Here is a 17,384-nt window from a genome sequence, read left to right on the forward strand (position 1 = left end):
ACACGGATTGGGCTGGGGGAGTGGCAAGGAAGGGAATGGAGGGTGATACTAGCAGGTTTTTGGCTTGTGCAGCTCCAGAGCTCATGTGTTGCCGTTGAAGATGGGGGATGCTTTAATGGAGCTGTTGGGGGTGGAATTTAGGTCCATGGCTGCTGCTGCAGCAACTCGAGTTGTCTCGGGACAGCTGCTGGGACACTTAGGGAGGACTGTGGCCTCGCTGGGGAGGCAGCCTGAGTGCTCTCCCCCTGCCTCCCCGTCTTCTCCTCTGATTCCCTAAGCTCCAACTTGGAGAGCCTGCTGGACGGACACCAGCCAGTCCTGGGTGGCGAAGGGGGCTTGGTGTGGCCCCCACTGTCTCCCGGGCTCAGTGGCGGGGGTGTGACCAGTCCTTGCATCCTGCCAGCCTTCCCCGCTGCAGCCTAAGCCCCAGCTGCAGGAAGATGTTTTGCTGCCACCTTGTGGGCAAGGAGGGCCTGTTTGGGAGGGCCAGGGTGGTTCTGGGACCACACCCGACTGCTGGAGGAAGCCAGAGTCTTCCCCTACAGAGCCGGCCACAAGCTCCGGCTTTCAAGAGAAGGCTTATCCATCCTCCCTCATCTCCTCGAAAGAAATCTGCCAGCTCCCTGTGGGCCACATGGGCCGCAGTGGGCACAGCCAAGGTTCACCAGTGGATCAAGCAACACACACCTGGAGGCGACCAGGTCCCACATCCTCAGGACAGCTTTCTCTTTCTGGCAGGGTCTCACACCTCACACCTGCCCAGGGGTGTTTCCTCTCCCTGTCATGACCCCCGCAGCCCCTCAGCCCCCTGTGCACATTGCAAGCAGGGCAGCCGAGGCCCAGGCTAACACAGGCACTGGGCATAACCAGAGTCAGCTTTTCCTCCTGACGTCCAAGTATTCCACAGCAGGGGGTCTCGAGCCCGGCTTCTGCGCTCTCTGGCTCCAGGGAAGGCTGTGTTCGTCCTGCCCCAGGATGCACACTGCGGGCATTTGTGAGAGATTTCCTCTTAGTCCCCCAGAAACTCCCACAGAGCCTCTCAGCCCCTAAGAGGCAAATTCAGTCCAGTGCTTCCGGTGGCCTTAATAAACAGAGAACTGACATGAGGGCTTGTGTTGTGGGATTTCAGTACTGTTCGTGTAATCCCAGTCTGGAGCTTTTTAGGGCTGTCCTAATTTCCTTTGGGCCCAGTAGGTAGTGGCTCTGTGTGAGCACAGCTGTTTGTTGTTTGCTGTGTGTCTTTGGAGCAGAATCTTATCGGGCAGAATAGAGACCTTATCTCTGACCCTGGGCTGAACCAATGAGGAAAAGGTGTGTGCCAGAAGCTATTCTCCTTTTCGGGGTCTTTGACTGGCTTGATGTCCTGAGATATTTATGTGGGAGCAGGTGCCCTTCCCTGTCTAGTTTCTCTGGGTCAGGAAAGGTTTCTGGGGAAAAGGACTAGGAAGGAGGAGGCAGCCAGGTGAGGAAGAGAAAGCTGTTCCGGGTTTGGGAGTTGACCCAGGTGACACTTTCTCCTTGGACTGATTCTGCAGGTGCAGTGGGACTTACGTGTCTTCTGAGACTGTAAGATGTTCTTCTGGGGACTGGGATTGCTGCCTGCCTTCCCTTAGAACTATACATGCGCGCACGTGTGTGTGTGTGTGTGTCTATCTGTGTCTGGCATGTATGCAGCTGGGGCCTTAACCCCCTTCTTTTCCATCTTTCTGTTCTCCCACTCAAAGAGCCAGCTAGGTTCAAAAGTGACCCATCCCCTGTCGGGTACCTTGTCCCCAGAGGTCGGCTCCCATAGCTGCTGTCCTGTGCTTGCTTCTTATTTATTTATTTCTTGAAACAAGGTCTTGCTCTGTGGCCCAGGCTGGAATGCAGTGGCTTCATCTTGGCTCACAGTAACCCGGACCCTCTGGGCTCAAGCGATCCCCACCTCAGCCTCTCAAGTAGTTGGGACCACAGGCTCGTGCCACCATGCCTGGCTAATTTTTCATTTTTTTTTTTTTTTTTTTTTGTAGAGATGGGGTTTCACCATGTTGCCCAGGCTGGTCTCCAACTCCTGGACTCAAGTGATCTGTCACCCTTGGCCTCCAAAAGCGCTGGGATTACAGGCACGAGACATGGTGCCTCATTTTTGTATTTTTAGTAGAGATGGGGTTTCACTATGTTGACAAGGCTGGTCTTAGACCCCCGACCCTCAGGTGATCCACCCGCCTCGGCCTCCCAAAGCGTTGGAATTACATGCGTGAGCCACCGTGCCCGGCCCTTTGCTTGCATTTCCATTGGCTTGCAGAATGGCTTGTGAGTGGACAGCCTTATTCTTTGGCGGAACAGCCATTCCCTGTTGTGCGTGAGAGAGAGGACAGATACATGCAGATAGGGAGGTCAAGGCAGAATGCGTTTCCTTTGGATCTGCAGCTCAGTGACGCTGGCCGGCTTCACTGAGTTGTGTTCTTGTCTCTCTGCCTGCCTGAGGACCCGCGAAGGGTGCTTCTGCAGGTGCTTCTATTGTGGGGAACATGCATCCCGTACAGGAGGAAGCTGTCTTCATCAACGCTAATAACTAGTCCCATGGGAATACAAACTCACCACCAGGGCCTCTCCAGGCTTGGGAGATCCAGCCCAGGACTTGGGAATTTCCAGTGCTCTTTTCTGCAGGGAGCACCTAGGATGGAGAGGCCCTGCCTTCCTTAGGCATTCCCACCCAGCCCCTCAGGAATGTGCCACTTTTATCTCCTACTTGGCTCTGACCAGGTCCATGGAATTCTAAAACTGAAAAGGACACTGGGAGTTGGGCTGTACTGGGGGTGGAGAAAAGTGGGCAGTATTATCTCTTTAAAGGAAATGCAAGCCCCTCGTCCCTTGCCACTACTTAAACTGGTTTCTCCTGATCTGCCGGTGGTATTGAGGCAGCCAGTGGTTTCTGACTTTGTGGATGACAGGAAACTGGCTGGTCTTCAGAGCCTGGGAGAGCACTGATGTTTACAATGCAGTGTCAGTCATGGCCGGGGAGCTCTTGCCCCCATTCTGGGTGAGCCCTGGGTTTATTGGGTGTCCAGGCAGCCCACAGTCATGAATTGGAAGGGCGTCGGAGCTTGGAGGAGTGTTTTCATTTACAGAACGTCAGGCTCCAGCCAGTACCGCAGGCTACCACTTGATCTCGGCCCATCATCCCGACAGGAGGTGAGACCCAGTGAGCAGCAGGGGCCTGGAGAGGTCCGGGCCTCAGAAGAGAGTCACTCACCCAGAACTGCGGCGGAGGTTATCTTTGATTTCTCTGCTGCCCTTAGGCAGGACGCTTAACTCAGTCCAGACAGATGAGTATCTTCCGGATTTTATAATCTCCAAAGAAGACAGCCTCAGTCATCAACAGAAGCCAACTGTAGCAGCCAGCAGCTCTCGACCTCAGAATGTCAGAGCCAAAAGCTAACACAGGACCACCGCGTTGAAGCTCGCGTGCTGCAGATGAGGACTCTCCCGCAGAGCCGGCATGGCTGCCTCCGACTTCTCACTCACGCTTGTCATACTTCGGGGCCTCATGTCGTTCGCTTTTCTAACTCTTCTTTTGAAGAATAAGAAATGGCCCACTTTTCTCCAAAATGGGGCCCAGTGTGTGGTGGACTGAGGACTGTTATTTAGTTGGCCTGCTCGTAATGACAGCACCTCACCTACCTGCTGGATCCTAGGAGGAGCCCTGGGCTGGAATTTCCTGTTTTCCGAGGGCTCCCGGGGGCTGCCCCAGCAGGCCGGCTCCCCCGCGCCGCGCCGCGCCGCGCCGCCGTTCCCGGGTGTTCCAGGCCAGACTTGCCGCCTCTCTCTCCGGGCTGGGCTGGCTCCCGGCCTCTCCAGGTCTGGGCTTGCCGGCCGCGAGGTGGAGGAGTTGAGGGACTCAACTCGGCCCACACCAGGTGCCCAGAGGCCGGAGGTCCGTGCGCCCCGGCCGCGGCCCCGGCCCGGGCCCAGTCCCGTGCCCCTCGCCATGGGCCTGGCCAGCGCCCGCCGGCCCTGAGCATGGAGCGGGGCTGGCCGCAGGGGGACAGCTGTCCCAGGGAGCGGCCTGCCGTTTGCCGCCGCGCCCACAGCGTCTGCGACTCGCTGGACCTGCACGGCGCCCCGGCCGGCCGCGCGGCTGCCGCCCTGCAGGCCGCCCTGTGCGCCGCCCGTGAGCAGCCGGCGCGGCCGCGGAGTGTGTGCTCGGGCGGCCCCGAGCGGCCGCCCACCGGCGCCCGCGGCCTGCTGTTTGGTCTCCTGCGCCCGCGCCTCGGCCGTCGGGGCCCGGCGCCCTCGGGACCGCCCGTCTCGCCTGCGCCCAGCCCCGCGCCCAGCCCCGCGTCTAGCCCCGCGGCGACGCGGCGCAGCCGCACCCGGGGGGAGCCGACTCCGCGGCCCCGGCCGGCCAGCATGACTTTCCTGGAGGTGAACCGCTTGGAGCTGGCGGCGGCCGAGACGCCCGGCGCGGGTCTGGGGCGCGCGGGCAGCGCGGGCTTCCTGCGCGGCACGGCGCTGTGGAGCAGCCAGCGTTGGCCGGTGCTGCGCGGCGGGCGCGGGCCGGAGGGGCCCCGGCGCGGCCTGGCGGCACTCAGGAAGAGCTTCAGCTTCCGCCTGCGCCGCGGCCAGGAGGTGCGGCGCTCCGAGTCGGGGCTGCTGGCCCGGCCGCCCCGCGCGCGCACCCGTAGCGACGGCGACGCCGGCTCCCTCAGCACCTTCCCCAGCCGCCGCGACCTGCTGGGCGCCGACGCCCCGCGTGTCGCGCCGGAGTCCGGCCGCCCCCGCACCGCCGCCGGCCTCTGGAGGTTGCTCACCAGCCGCTTCCGCCGGAGGGAGCCCGCGCCCGCCGCGCCGCTGTGGAGCCGTCGGGCGGCTGCGGCCCCGGAGCTCCTGCGCGCGCCCAGCGGTAAGGGGGCTGGCCCGGGGGTCTGGGGGGCGTCTGGCAGAAAACAGCTCGCGGGAGAAAGGCCGGGCGCGCCCAGGTGAGGCAGACTGCGGCGCGCGTCCGGGGCTAGCCGGGTCTGTGATCTGGCCCGTGTGCTGTCCGCGCCTGGCGTCTGGGGTCTTCGACAGTGACCCAGGAGGACCGCCCGGAGGGTTCGCTCTAGGGTGCCGTCCAGGAAAGGAAGGAGACTCACCAGAGTCAGAGGGCTCTGGGCTAGGCCAGACACCTTTCCTAGTTCCCTGTCGGGGCAGCGTGCTCGCCTCCGGCTGCCCTGCGCTTGAGGTTAGGGACTTCTGTGGACCTGGTCGTCATAACTACTCTTTGACACAAACTTGGGACAGTGCCTCTGGAAGCCAGGGCAGTGCTGCCCAGCCAGAGAGGGGTTCCCAGAGCTGGCCCGAGCACGCATGTGGAACCTGGAGGTGACGGAGATGGGGGCCTGGCTGTCAGAGGGCTCTGGGTAAAGGGACCTGCCAGTCAGGTTCTGAGAATGGACTGAAGGGAAGCGAGCCCAGGAGGCAGCCTCCCTGCTAAGGAGGAGCTTAGGGAGGAGGCAGGTGGGGTAGATACCTCCCTATCCACCTGCCCCTGGCAGAACAGGGCCAGGCCAGACTAGGCTCCTCCCTCTTCACCCGGCTCAGGAATGTGGTGGGTGGCCCCACCCTGCCAGGGTGTGCTGTTCTTACTTGCAGGAGTCTACCCCCCAACCAGGTGCCCAGCCCTTGGGTCTGTTCTGAGACCTGCTGGATTGGCCTCTAGCTTGGGCCTAGTATTTGGGCCACAGGGGCACTAGGTCAGGTGTGGCTGGGTGGGGGGACAATAAACCTGCTGGAGCAGGAAGAGGAGGAAGGACACAGGGCCAAGCCCAGGGGACTGAACCCACAGCCCTCAGAGTCCTGTTCTGAAGACCATCCTCTCTCTGCTCCACTCAGAAAGAACCTTCCCACTGCCTCCTAGGGGAACTAGTGGTGAGGGTTGGGGGTCCTGTGGAGGAAGCTGCTGGCCTCTGGCTTGGGCCTGGGGAGGGCATCATAGGCGACATAGGCAGCAGTGGTTGGGACAGGTGTGTGTGCCACCCTGGCCCTGACGGGGCGGCTCTGTCTTCCGCAGACTCGTTTGTGAACAGCCAGGAGTGGACGCTGAGCCGCTCCGTACCGGAGCTTAAAGTGGTGAGTGCGGCCCATGGGCAGCGCAGGTGGCCTGGAGCCGGGGGGCGAGGCTGGGTGCCATGGGCCTGGGCCTTGCTTCTCCAGCTTCTGTCCCCTTCTCTGCTCAGCTTGGCCCTCTCTGCCCTCTCTCCTCCCCTTCAGCCCTGGCCTTTCTCCCTCCTGCCGCTTCTTTGCTTTTCCTGCTGGGTCTTCTCCATCGTGCCCTCTGACCCACTTACCCCTTCCTCTCCCACAGGGCATAGTGGGGAACCTGTCTAGCGGGAAGTCAGCCCTGGTGCACCGCTATCTGACGGGGACCTATGTCCAGGAGGAGTCCCCTGAAGGTGAGCGTCAGGGGCCCAGCCTGGGCCCTGAGGCCGACCACTCCTCCCCCTCCCGCCCACAGGGTCTGAGTTGGGGGTCTCCAGCCCCCTTCCAGTCCTCTTACCTCCTCCATGGAAAGCTGTAGATTTCTTCTTGGCCCCTGGGCTCTTTCTCCACACTTTGGACCTGACTGTGCGCTCTGTCCTAGGGGGGCGGTTTAAGAAGGAGATTGTGGTGGATGGCCAGAGTTACCTGCTGCTGATCCGAGATGAAGGAGGTCCCCCTGAGCTCCAGGTGATGCTCCTGCCCGGGGTTAGGGCCCACCCCTGTGCCTGGAGCCCTTTCTCGAGCTTGCTGGTTGGGACTGGGAGAGGTGGTGTGTCCAGGGAGAAGGGTCCACTTGGGTCCACCTGCCCTGCGTGGGAGTTTGCCAGGTCCAGTTGCAGGTGCTAATTTTACTTGGTTTCCCCTAGTTTGCTGCCTGGGTGGATGCAGTGGTGTTTGTGTTCAGCCTGGAGGATGAAATCAGTTTCCAGACGGTGTACAACTACTTCCTGCGTCTCTGCAGCTTCCGCAACGCCAGCGAGGTGCCCATGGTGCTTGTGGGCACGCAGGGTGAGGCGGGGCCCTGCAGGAGCTGGCAGAGAGTAGGAGGCCCCGGGCAAGGATGCATGGGGGGATGGGCAGGTGTGAGAAACCCCCCAAGCCCCCACTGTTTTCCCAGTGCTGACCGGGACTGTCAGCACTCCCCATCTGCTCGTGTCTGAGGGCTTTTGTGCCCACTGAAACCTGCCGTCCCAGTGACTAGCAGGTCCGTATTTTTCTAGATGAATAAACGTACTCAGAGCTTAAGTGCTTGCTGGTTTGTACTCAGTGAGGCCATGGCAGGATTGAAATGAGATCCAGGCGCCTGCATTCTTGGTGCTCTGTGTATTCCACTCACCAGGCCCTTTGCCCACCTGCCCTTAGGCCAAATGCCCCCCACCACACTACTCCAGCTTCTCTGAAAGCTGAGTGACTCCCGCCCTCCCACCTCCAACAGACGCCATCAGCGCTGCGAACCCCCGGGTCATCGACGACAGCAGAGCCCGCAAGCTCTCCACAGATCTGAAGCGGTGCACCTATTACGAGACATGCGCGACCTACGGGCTCAATGTGGAGCGTGTCTTCCAGGACGGTAACTCGGGTGCCGGGCGGGAGTCACTGGCAGCTGCGGCCCCAGTGCTGGTGATTGGAAGGCTCCCAGTGAGCAAGGCTGTGTGTTTGGGGGGAGGTGCTAAGCCAGGCTTTTCCCTTCTCTCCAGTGGGTATAATTGACTCTGCTGTCCCCTGCAGTGGCCCAGAAGGTAGTGGCCTTGCGGAAGAAGCAGCAACTGGCCATCGGGCCCTGCAAGTCACTGCCCAACTCGCCCAGCCACTCGGCAGTGTCCGCCGCCTCCATCCCGGCCGTGCATATCAACCAGGTTCGGCCTGCATCCTGCCCCACCCTGCCTGTGTCCGCCGTGTCTGTCTTGCTTCTGTGCGTCCTGGCACTTGTGCTGGCCTCCTGCTCACACCTGTCCACCTTCCTCTGGCCTCCCAGCCTTGCATGTGGCTTGGAAACATTGGTTGGAATTCCATTTAGCCTGCACCATAGCCTTGGCGTCATCCCTGCCCCATGGTGCCTGACCCTTCCCGCGGCAATCCCCACTTCTGTCTGCTCTCCACCATCCCACGGCCTGCATTCCCTACCCCGGTGCCCTCTGCTGAAGGTCCTGGGCCATCCACAGATGGTGTGGTCAGCGCAGCAGCCACTGCACTTCACCTCTGCGAATGGCCATCATCTTTCCAAGGCCTGCCCTGGCTGCAGCTGGTGTTCCAGTGACAGCCTGGTTGCATTTCAGGGACCCCTCCCTTTAGGGCTATGAGAAGGCGGCAGCATTCCCACGTGGGAAAAAGGAGGAGGAGGGCTGTGTCCTTGTCACTGTCTCTGAGCAGCCCCGCCTGACACCGACAGAGTGGGACTTGTGCAGCTCATTTCTGCAGTGGTCCCTGTCCCAAGGGGCAGGTTGTGGAGGGGCAGTGGTCCAAGCACCTCTTGTACAGGTTAGGATTCAAGGGAGGCAGCCGGGCAGGCCACACGCTCTAGTAGAGGGCAGTAGCGGTGCAGGCCACCTGGTTGTGCCATGCATGTTTCCTGAGTCCTGGAGGAGCTGCCATACTGTTTCTTCTCCATTCTGTGATCTCTGTCTTTTTCTCTTTCTTTCCCTTCTCTGTTCTACATCTACACCTTACTCTGACTGGGAGTCGTAGCTCTGTTCTCTCTGCCCCAGCTGTCCTGGAATCCCTTTTCCCTGCCACGGGCATGCTAGGAACAACCCTCAGCCTCCTGCAATGCCCCGGGCCGCTCCCGGCTCCCGCCTCCTGGCCTCCTGCACTCTAAACATACATGCCGGAATGTGAGAGTTTGTCCGGGGTGACCCTCTACCTCCTTCCAGACCACCTGCAGGTTAGGACTCCAGTCTGTTCACTGCCAGGCTCTGCAGCTGATTCCCGCCTGCCAGCCTGTGCCTCTGACTTAGCTCCCTGGTTGGCCAGAAGCACTCTTGCCGGGGTCCCAGTACTAGGGTTTGCTGCCCTAGTGGGGCAGCCCTTGCAAGGTGACAGTAGATCCTGCTGGCCTCCAGGCCAGGTGAATGTTTCTCCCATACCGCCTGTAGGGGCTAGTGGCCCCTCTGCTGCCCATGAGCCCCGGCCAGGCCCCCATGAGCACAGGGATTCCTGGCACCCGCCTGGTGCCCATCCCGCTCCCTGACCCAGAGCTGCCCTCAGCAGCCCTCTCTGTCCTTAGGCCACGAATGGCGGCGGCAGCGCCTTCAGCGACTACTCGTCCTCAGTCCCCTCCACCCCCAGCATCAGCCAGCGGGAGCTGCGCATCGAGACCATCGCTGCCTCCTCCACCCCCACACCCATCCGCAAGCAGTCCAAGCGGCGCTCCAACATCTTCACGGTACGTGACCGCCCTCCTCCCCCGCCCAGCCGCCTTTGCTGCACAGGCAGGGCTGAGCGCCGAGCTCCCAGCCAGGAGGGGCGTGGGCAGCCCCAAGTCAGGAAGACGGCACCTGCAGTCTCTCCCTCAGATACACACGGCTCCTGAGGGTCCTTGCCGGTGCCCTCAGAGTCTTCCATACTGTTCCTCTGCGCCCACAAGGGGCTTCCAGTAGTGGCCCTCACCCTGTCCCTGCAGTCCTCCCTGCCCTCTGCCGCACACACCCACCCTCCCTGCCGCCTTCCTCTCTCCTAGGCCCCTTTAGGGTGTCTGTCAGCTTGAAGGTATCCTCGGACTCACTTGGCCTAACTCCCCTGACCCCCTTTGATTCAACAGCTAATGAACCGGCGGCCGGAAGGCTGTTTGCCCAAGGCGACACAGAGGGTTAGCTGGCCCAGCTAGAGTCAGAGCCCAGGCCTCCCCGTCCGCCTTCCGGCTCTTTTTCCGTTACCCCACTGCCGAGGGGAAAATTCATGCTTTCCACCCACCGCTGTGATTGGTTTAACAAAGGCTTAGCCATCTTTTCCTGGGCTTCACCACGCTGCCTCGTTCCTCCCTCTCAGGTTTGTCCTGTCTCCTTGTGAGCTCCTCACTCACCCCTCACAAACCTCACACCCCACACCCGGGGGCTGTTGTGCTGGCCCGGCTGAGGGTGGCCCCTGGCTCTCAGGCCCCAGGGCCTGCTGTTTCTCCACTCCCAATGTGCGACACACAGAGCCCATCCAAACCCTAACCCTCCAGCCGGGCTTGGCTGGATGTTCCAGGAGTCTTGGGCCAGACAAAGGTGGGTGAACCCCCGTGTGGGTTGTCACGAGAGTGCCCGCCCCTCCGCGTCACTCCATGCGCCTCTTTCCAAGAGCAGGGCTTGGCTTGGCTCTCAGCCTGGGCCTGAGTGTGGCCGGCCAGGCCAGATCTCCGGACCCTGCCCGGACAGAGCTGGTGCTTCCAAGCCCTGCTCACTCATCCTCGCCTCTGCCTGCCCAGCTCACTTCTCCCTCCCTGCTGCCTGCCTTTGTCCCGAGCCCGCCACCTGCCCTCGCGGCCATCCATGCTAACAGAGCCTCTGTGCTGACGGCTCTGCCACACATTGCAGCTGCCCGGCCCTGACCCCGCCCAGATGCGCAGCTTCTCCTTTCTGTCCACGGCCATTGAGACATTAGAGCGTGGGGTGGGGGGCGCCTGCTCGAGCCCACACCTGCTGCTACTGCTGCTGCGGGGCCCTTGGGTGCCTCTGTCCACAGTGACTGCTGCCAGGGCCTGGGCACCCTGCTCCCTGGCATCATGCCTCAGTCATCCTCTGTCTCAGTTTCATTCTTAATCTCCCCTTCCCCTTGCTGGCGAGCTCTGTAGCAACCCCAGGGCACCCCTTGCCTTCCCCTGCCCTGCTACCCTCTCCTCCACCCTTGCCCAGCCCCCAGCCTCCTCCCTTGCGCCCCGTGCTTCCTGCCATCCTGTGCTCTCTGCTGCCTGCCTCGACTGTGCTGCCCTCCATCCTGGCTGCTCACGGCACGGCCTTCCCTCTGGCCCTTCCATTCTCTCCATCCTCACAGCGGCGACCTTATATTTTCTTTCCATTGTTTCCGTGGTGACCTCACTTGCACCATTATCCCTGAGGCAGCCTCAAGACGCGTCCGTCTCTGTGGGTGTATCTTGGGACCTCCCCTCTCATCATTGCTGCTGGGGCCTCCCCTCTTCTCCCTCATCGTCCTCCCCAGCAGCGACATGCTTGCTCGAGGGTGAGCCCCTTATGTCCTGCTTGCTCTGTGGCTAGTGACCCCCCACTGGACATGGTTGTGCTGTCTCCAGTCTCTCCTGTGACTTCATGTGCTCATTTCGTTGCTGCTCTTGCCCCAGTTCCTGTCCGCATGGGGAGGTGCCCCTCTGGGCTCCCAGGGGTCCTTTGGTGGTTGGGGCCTCTTGGCTCACAATCTGGCTGGGGTGGGCTTCACCCCACTCCACCCAACCGGCTCTTCTGTCTGGGGACCCGGTGGCAGCAGTCCCATCCACCTTCCTCCTCCCTGGGCCGAAGGGGCAGAGGGCTGCGGCGGTTCAGGCCGTGGAGCCTAGGAGGGGATGGGGCGGTGCGGCCTGCGGAGCTGCTGGGCGGCACTTTGCTCTCTGCTGGCTCTTTTGCCGGTTCTCCTTGTTTCCTCTGGCCTTGCTTTCTCCCACACTGCAGTTGTGGCCCTGTGTCCCCTCGCTCTGCCCTTGGCTCCTGGCAGCCTGGGAGAACGGGAGGGATGGGGCCTGGGCTGCCGTGCGGCAAACATACCATTCCCTGCTGAGGTGGACGCTTGGCCTGTGTCTGGCCAGCAGGTGCCGCTGCCGCCCGCCGCCGCCGCCTCCTCCTCCTGGTCCTCCTCCTCCTCCTCCTCGTCCTCCTCATCCTCCTCATCCTCCTTGTCCTTCTCCTCCTCCTCCTCCTCTTCATTCCGCTGCCGCCGCTCCCCAGGCGCCTGGGTCTCTGCCCTGACCGGTGCTGACCGACTTGTGCGGGGCTTGAGTATAACTTGCCAAAATCTTTATTCTTTCGATATTTGCAGATATGTGCCACTGTTTCCAACTTTTCATCAACAAAAAGGCCTTTCCAACTCCTTCCAAATTAGAAGACCAGTTGGTGACACACAGCACCTCTGGACATGCCCCCTGTGCGGGGCCGGAGGCGGGCCGGGCCCTGGGACTGCTCTCAGATGAGAAGCGGCCGCCGAGCTCCCCACTCCAGAGACCCACGGGAACCTTTGTAACTAACCCCACCCCCAGGGAAGGCTAGGAGCGCTGGAGCCCGCGCTGGGGGCTGCCGGGGACCAGGCCCGGCCGGACGCTGCAGGCTCGCTGCATGGAGAAGAAGGCAGCTCTGCCCCACGCCCGGCGCTGGCCAGCGCGACGAGGCCCAGAGGGGCGGGGAGTCCAAGCCCGCCCGGCCCGGCTGCTCCTGGGGGGCGCTTTCCTGCCCCTCCCCTCCTCTGCTCCTTCCTGCATGGACCTCTGCCGTTCCTGCTCCTGCTCCGGAAGCCGCCGCCGCCGCCGCGCTTGCCTTGCCCCCTCTTTTTGGCCTCCCCCTATTTCCTAGGATCCGCATTCGGGTGGACTCTGCCCCAGGAGCTTGACAGGGTGCAGGGCCTCTTCTGGCCTCTCTCCTCTCTCTGTCCATCCACTGTGCCCCTTGGGCCACGCCGACGCACTCGGTGCCACGTGCCATGTGGTGTCTGTGCCGCAGATGGGCCATCTGCCCACTCACTTGTGGACTTTGCGCTCCCGGTTGTCGCGCCCTGTGCTCCCGACCAGCAGCCCCACGACCACCTCCTTGCCCCTGCTTCTCTTACGCCCCCGCCCCGGGCGTGCTCCTCGCGCCCTTGGCCTCTCTGTCCTTGCTCTTTTGTAAGGGGCGGGCCCGGCTCAGTGACCTGTGCTGCTCTGTATGGTGCCGTGTGTAAGAATAAACCCGTTGGAATACTCGTGGTCTCAGTTCCTTCCCGTCCCGCCGCCCCGGCCCGACCCACTGCTAGGGCTGCCCAGGAGGTGGGAGGCAGGAGGGAGGCCGGGAAGTCCAGGTGGGCAGTTCTCGGCAGACCCTGGGCCTCTTTAACACGCCTTTTGTTTTCTCTTCCAGTCTCGGAAGGGTGCTGACCTGGACCGGGAGAAGAAGGCCGCCGAATGCAAGGTGGACAGCATCGGGAGCGGCCGCGCCATCCCCATCAAGCAGGTCAGCTCCTCCCTTCCCGTGTGCTCCAGGGCTCAGAATGAGGCCCAGGAATGTGGCTCTTCCCAGGGCCTCTTCTCATGGGGGAGATGGCATCAGAGGCCAGCACCACCCTCCCAGGCGGAGTCCTTAACAAGGGACAGGCTCTCCCGTGAGAAGCCGCCTTCCCTGCGCCGCCAACTTCTGGCCGCCAGATCTGCCTGAACCTTCTGATCACCACCGGAGGGCAGCAGAGAGCTACCTGCCGTGTTCAGCCAGGCGCTCAGCCTGTCCCGCGGGTTCTGGAGTTGGGTCTGGAAGAGGATTGAGTGGCTAAGGAAAATGAGCAACCCGAGGAGCCTGAGTGGAAGGGGATACTGAGGGGCTAGTCCAGCGCTAGGTCTGTTGGCATGGTTTTGTTAATAAGGGCCTCTGATCATCTTTAAAGAATAAGGTTGAGATGCTACCTCCTCACCTCTCCCACCTCCTTTCTAGTCAGTTCTGGGAGCACTGGGCCTGCCTTCTTCCAGACCTCTGGTCTTGGGTTCCTGCACTGGACACGGCATTGCCCCACAGAGGGCGTCTCTCTGGTGTGTTGAGCCAGAGCTGCTGGGGTAGAATGGGGAGGTGTGTCTTTGGTGTGTGGGCAAGGGCCTGAGGGGCTGGCTGGGGTGCCCATAAGGACGGGGGCAGTTGGGACAGAATTTCTTGGGATCTGGTGGTTGGAGAAGCCACGTACATAGGTAGCTGTACTGTGGTTTTGACCACAGAGGAGGCTGATGTGGCCAGAGCACCTGAGCCCAGCGGTCAGGTGTGGCTCTCCTGGGCTGGGGCTCATGGGCAGTGTGACCGCTTGTGAGGAGAGGCCAGTCAGTGTGACCAGGATTCATTCATTAAGGCTGGGGTTTCTGACCCCCAGCGAAAGTCCATTTAGAATGAAGAGTCCCAAGCAGGGTAGTGTCCCAGAGGGCAGGGTCCCGCAGGATCCCATGCAGTGATCTGTATTGTTTCCGCTCACCCCTCCCTGAAATGTTCATTGCATTTACGTCTGACAGTGACCACTCCAGTTGGGCCAGCCTACTGGGAGGCCCCCTGAAAAGCCAAGAGCACAGTGACAGCAGCCAGAGGCTTCCCTGTTTGTTCATGGAGTGCCTCTGTGTGTGTGTGTGTGTGTGTGTGTGTGTCTTTGGGCAGAATCAGACCCTGCACAAACTTGTTGCTCATTTGATCCCCTCTCTCCAGGCACCTCCTTTGTGGGGGCCCCTGCTAGATGATGCCCTGTGCTTTGGGCGTAGGCTTCTCAGCTCCCTACTTGGAGATGGGGAGTGCAAGGGAGGGCGTGGGCGGTGAGTGGGTGTGTAGACACACTTCACCGAATTCACTACGAAAATGGGGCCACTTTCCTTAGGGTTGTATGTGCTCCCTTTCCTCACTGGGAGTTGTGGTCATCAGGGGCTGACTTATTTGTTCCCTGAATCTCTCACATGGGAAAGAAGGAGCGATGTTGGGTTGGGGAGGAAGCCCTGTGAACTTGAACCTGGGGTCCAGTCTTAGAGTCAGTAGGTCACTTGGGTGTTTTCACCCCTAAATCTCAGGGACGCTCAGTAGGAAGACCCTCTAGCTGCACAGCCCAGAGGGGTGCCGCTTGCTGGGGGTAAGTGTCAGAGGCTTGTGCCTGATGCAGTGACACCCTTTAAGGGGTGCCGGCTCCTTCCCGTTCTGTAACGATCGCTCGCTAGGGGCGGGGCGCGTCCGTTCTCTTCTTCCAGCTTGGTGGCCATTTCTGGCGCCTCCTCGCCCTCGGACCTCCCCGCTGCCGCCGGGTCCAGCCCCGCCAGCTCTGTAGCCCCTCCTTGCTCCGCCCTCCTGTCCCGTTCTCCCGGTTCTGTTCCTTCCCCTCCCCCCCAGCTCCTGCTGGGAGTGGAGATTGCATTTCAGTTGCCATTTGCATTCCCAATCAATCCGGACTCCGCAATTAAGTCGGCTGGCGGAGCTGGGAGGGAGGCGGCGGCGGGAACGGGTCCTCTGGGGGCTGTCGCCTCCGCGCCTCCGCGCCGCTCCCATTCCGCCCCAGATTGCTTCCTGCTCCGCCGTGCGCAGCCGGCCGGCCGGGGAGGGAGCAGGAACCCCTGTAGCTTCTTTGGAGAGGGAGTGGGGAGTGGGGAGAGGCGCGGGCTAGGCGGGTTTCCTCCCGTCCGCTTCCGTGAGCAGGCGGGTGAGCGGGGTGGGGCTGAGCAGCCCGGTCGTTCCGGCCGCGCCCCGGGCTAAGGAGCGTCGTTACAGGGGCTCCCCCGCCTCCGCCCGGGGAGGGCGCTGCCGAGGACCGGGGCGTTCAGGGTGGAGGAGGGACCCCCCCGCCACGATCACATTCTCTGCAAGGAGGGAGGAGCCACACGTGTCTGGGTCGGAAAGGTGTGGAGACCGGTGCCCACCCAGACTGTCAAGAGAAACCGCGCGCAGCGCAGGCCTTGAGCGGCTCCACGTTCCAGGCCCCTGGAACTGGGAGCAGAGCTGGGCGGGGGCCGGGCCGGCCGTGGAGTCTCCCGCTGAAGGCTGGGAGAGGGAAGCACCCCCAGTGGGGTGAGGGGAGTCGGGACAGGGGCGGGGAGCTGGGCCCATCCCTCCTCACGCTTGGTTATCTCTTTGATCTGCGTGTTGGGGGCGGGGCGGGGGATTGAGGATGACTCCAGGGCGTCTCCAGAGCCGGAGGGTGCCAGTGGAGGGGGATAGTTGACTGCTTCTGAGCTCTCGGTACACCTGGTCCCTGGCCAGTGACAGGAATAACACACCCAGAGGCAGGTCACCAAGGCCCAGCCGACCTGGAAGACTCCTTCACCGACCACCAGGCAGGGCCCGCTTGCCTTGTGGAAGGCCCCCTTAATGCCTTGTCTTCAGAAGCCCGTTTTGAAGGTAGGGTCTCCCAGGCCAAGGGGGCCAGGTAGCAGGAGGTGTCTGCACATGGCCATGTACTTCAACTTCCAGCCCGCATGCTCGCACCTCCCGCAATGGCATTGGGCCCTGGTGTGGCCGGAAGAGGAGCAGCAAGGATGTGAAATGTGCTGGAAAGTCGGCACCTGATGTCACAGCTGCTAGGGCCGCTGGAAGTGGGTGCCCTTTCTGGCCTCCACCCACCCCCCATCTGTTGGGGAGGGGAGAGGTCCAGGAAACGGGAATCACTTTTACCCTAATTGCTTCCATCTAGGGTTGAGCCTTCTATTAGGAAAAACTTAGAGGAGGAAGGTGCAATTGAGTCCCGTATTCACCCCCTACCCTTGGGTGTCAGGACCACGAGCTGCAGACAAGGGACTGCCATTTCCTCGTGCCTACATCTCTTAGTCCCTGTGCTGTTGGCTGTCTTCCGGCGGGCTCTCCGTTCCTAAAGGAGATGCCATCCTGGGGCCTCTTCCCTCTCTGGGTGCCCCCTTCTCTAAGTATGGGCAGAGTCTGCTTTTTCAAGGGTCCCTGCTGGGGGTGCTGCCCTTTCTGCTCTCCCAGCTAGGGGTGAGCCCCACACTCAGCCCCCCGTTTGTGGATCTACCTGTGCCCCTCTTCCTCTTGTGGGATTTTTGCCTTGAAGTCTCCAGGGAGCACTGCCTCTTCTCAGCCCTCTTGAGGTGGGGGTTTTGGAGGATGGGGGCCCATGGATGGTGATGTTGGTCCTGGATCTGCCCCTGGTCTCCACTGTGGCACTCCCTAGTCCTGAATGACCCCTGCCTCCCATTCCCAGCTGTTGCCTGGGAGAGGCAAGCACGCCCAGTGGGGTGAGGGGAGTCGGGACAGGGGCCGGGAGCTGGGTCCATCCCTCACACTTGGTTATTTCTTTGATCTGCGTGTTGGGGAGGGGAGGGGGCGGCCGGAATTGAGGATGACTCCAGGGCATCTCCAGAGCCCAAGGACCTTAGCCGTAGAGTACGCTAGTCCTACTGCTGTTGTGTGTTGTTTGAGGGAGAGAGCCTGAGCCAGTGAGGACGTCTTTATAGGGTTCTCACTAGAGGGAGTAGGTTTCTCCTGGGAAGGAGGCCACAGCTGTGGTTGAGCGTCGTCTCCTGCCATCTTCCTAGTGGGGTCTATCTCCTGCATTAGTCGTCTGACAGCCCGGGTTTTAGAGGGCTTTTCCCCAGTTCTTCCAACAGATGTTTACTGGGTGTCAGCTGTGGCCCAGGCCTTGTCCCCGGGACAGGCTCCTTGCTGTGGCACTTTCGCTTGTCCTTCTAGCCATCCATCCAGCCTCTGTGTTCAGCGAGTCTCACTGACTTACACAGGAAGCGTGGTTGCTGAGAG

At 61.6% G+C, this 17,384-nt stretch overlaps 1 protein-coding gene across 3 annotated transcripts in view; it reads left to right on the forward strand.

Moving 5' to 3' along the window:
• Nucleotides 1-17,384, forward strand: part of AGAP3 (ArfGAP with GTPase domain, ankyrin repeat and PH domain 3) — a 63,460-nt gene that overhangs the window by 29,418 nt on the left and 16,658 nt on the right. For 2 of the 3 annotated variants that reach the window (XM_031936092.1, XM_023225457.1), the window contains 8 exons: nucleotides 6,035-6,093; nucleotides 6,329-6,416; nucleotides 6,605-6,690; nucleotides 6,870-7,011; nucleotides 7,439-7,573; nucleotides 7,732-7,859; nucleotides 9,227-9,385; nucleotides 13,035-13,127. In XM_031936092.1, the coding sequence (XP_031791952.1) occupies nucleotides 6,035-6,093; nucleotides 6,329-6,416; nucleotides 6,605-6,690; nucleotides 6,870-7,011; nucleotides 7,439-7,573; nucleotides 7,732-7,859; nucleotides 9,227-9,385; nucleotides 13,035-13,127 (890 nt within the window). Of the gene's footprint in view, nucleotides 1-3,874; nucleotides 4,886-6,034; nucleotides 6,094-6,328; nucleotides 6,417-6,604; nucleotides 6,691-6,869; nucleotides 7,012-7,438; nucleotides 7,574-7,731; nucleotides 7,860-9,226; nucleotides 9,386-11,967; nucleotides 12,880-13,034; nucleotides 13,128-17,384 lie in introns of those variants that run through there. The other variant, XM_023225458.2, reaches the window with a different exon arrangement.

Source organism: Piliocolobus tephrosceles, chromosome 8, assembly GCF_002776525.5.
Source record: "Piliocolobus tephrosceles isolate RC106 chromosome 8, ASM277652v3, whole genome shotgun sequence".
Classification (NCBI taxonomy): Eukaryota; Metazoa; Chordata; class Mammalia; order Primates; family Cercopithecidae; genus Piliocolobus; species Piliocolobus tephrosceles.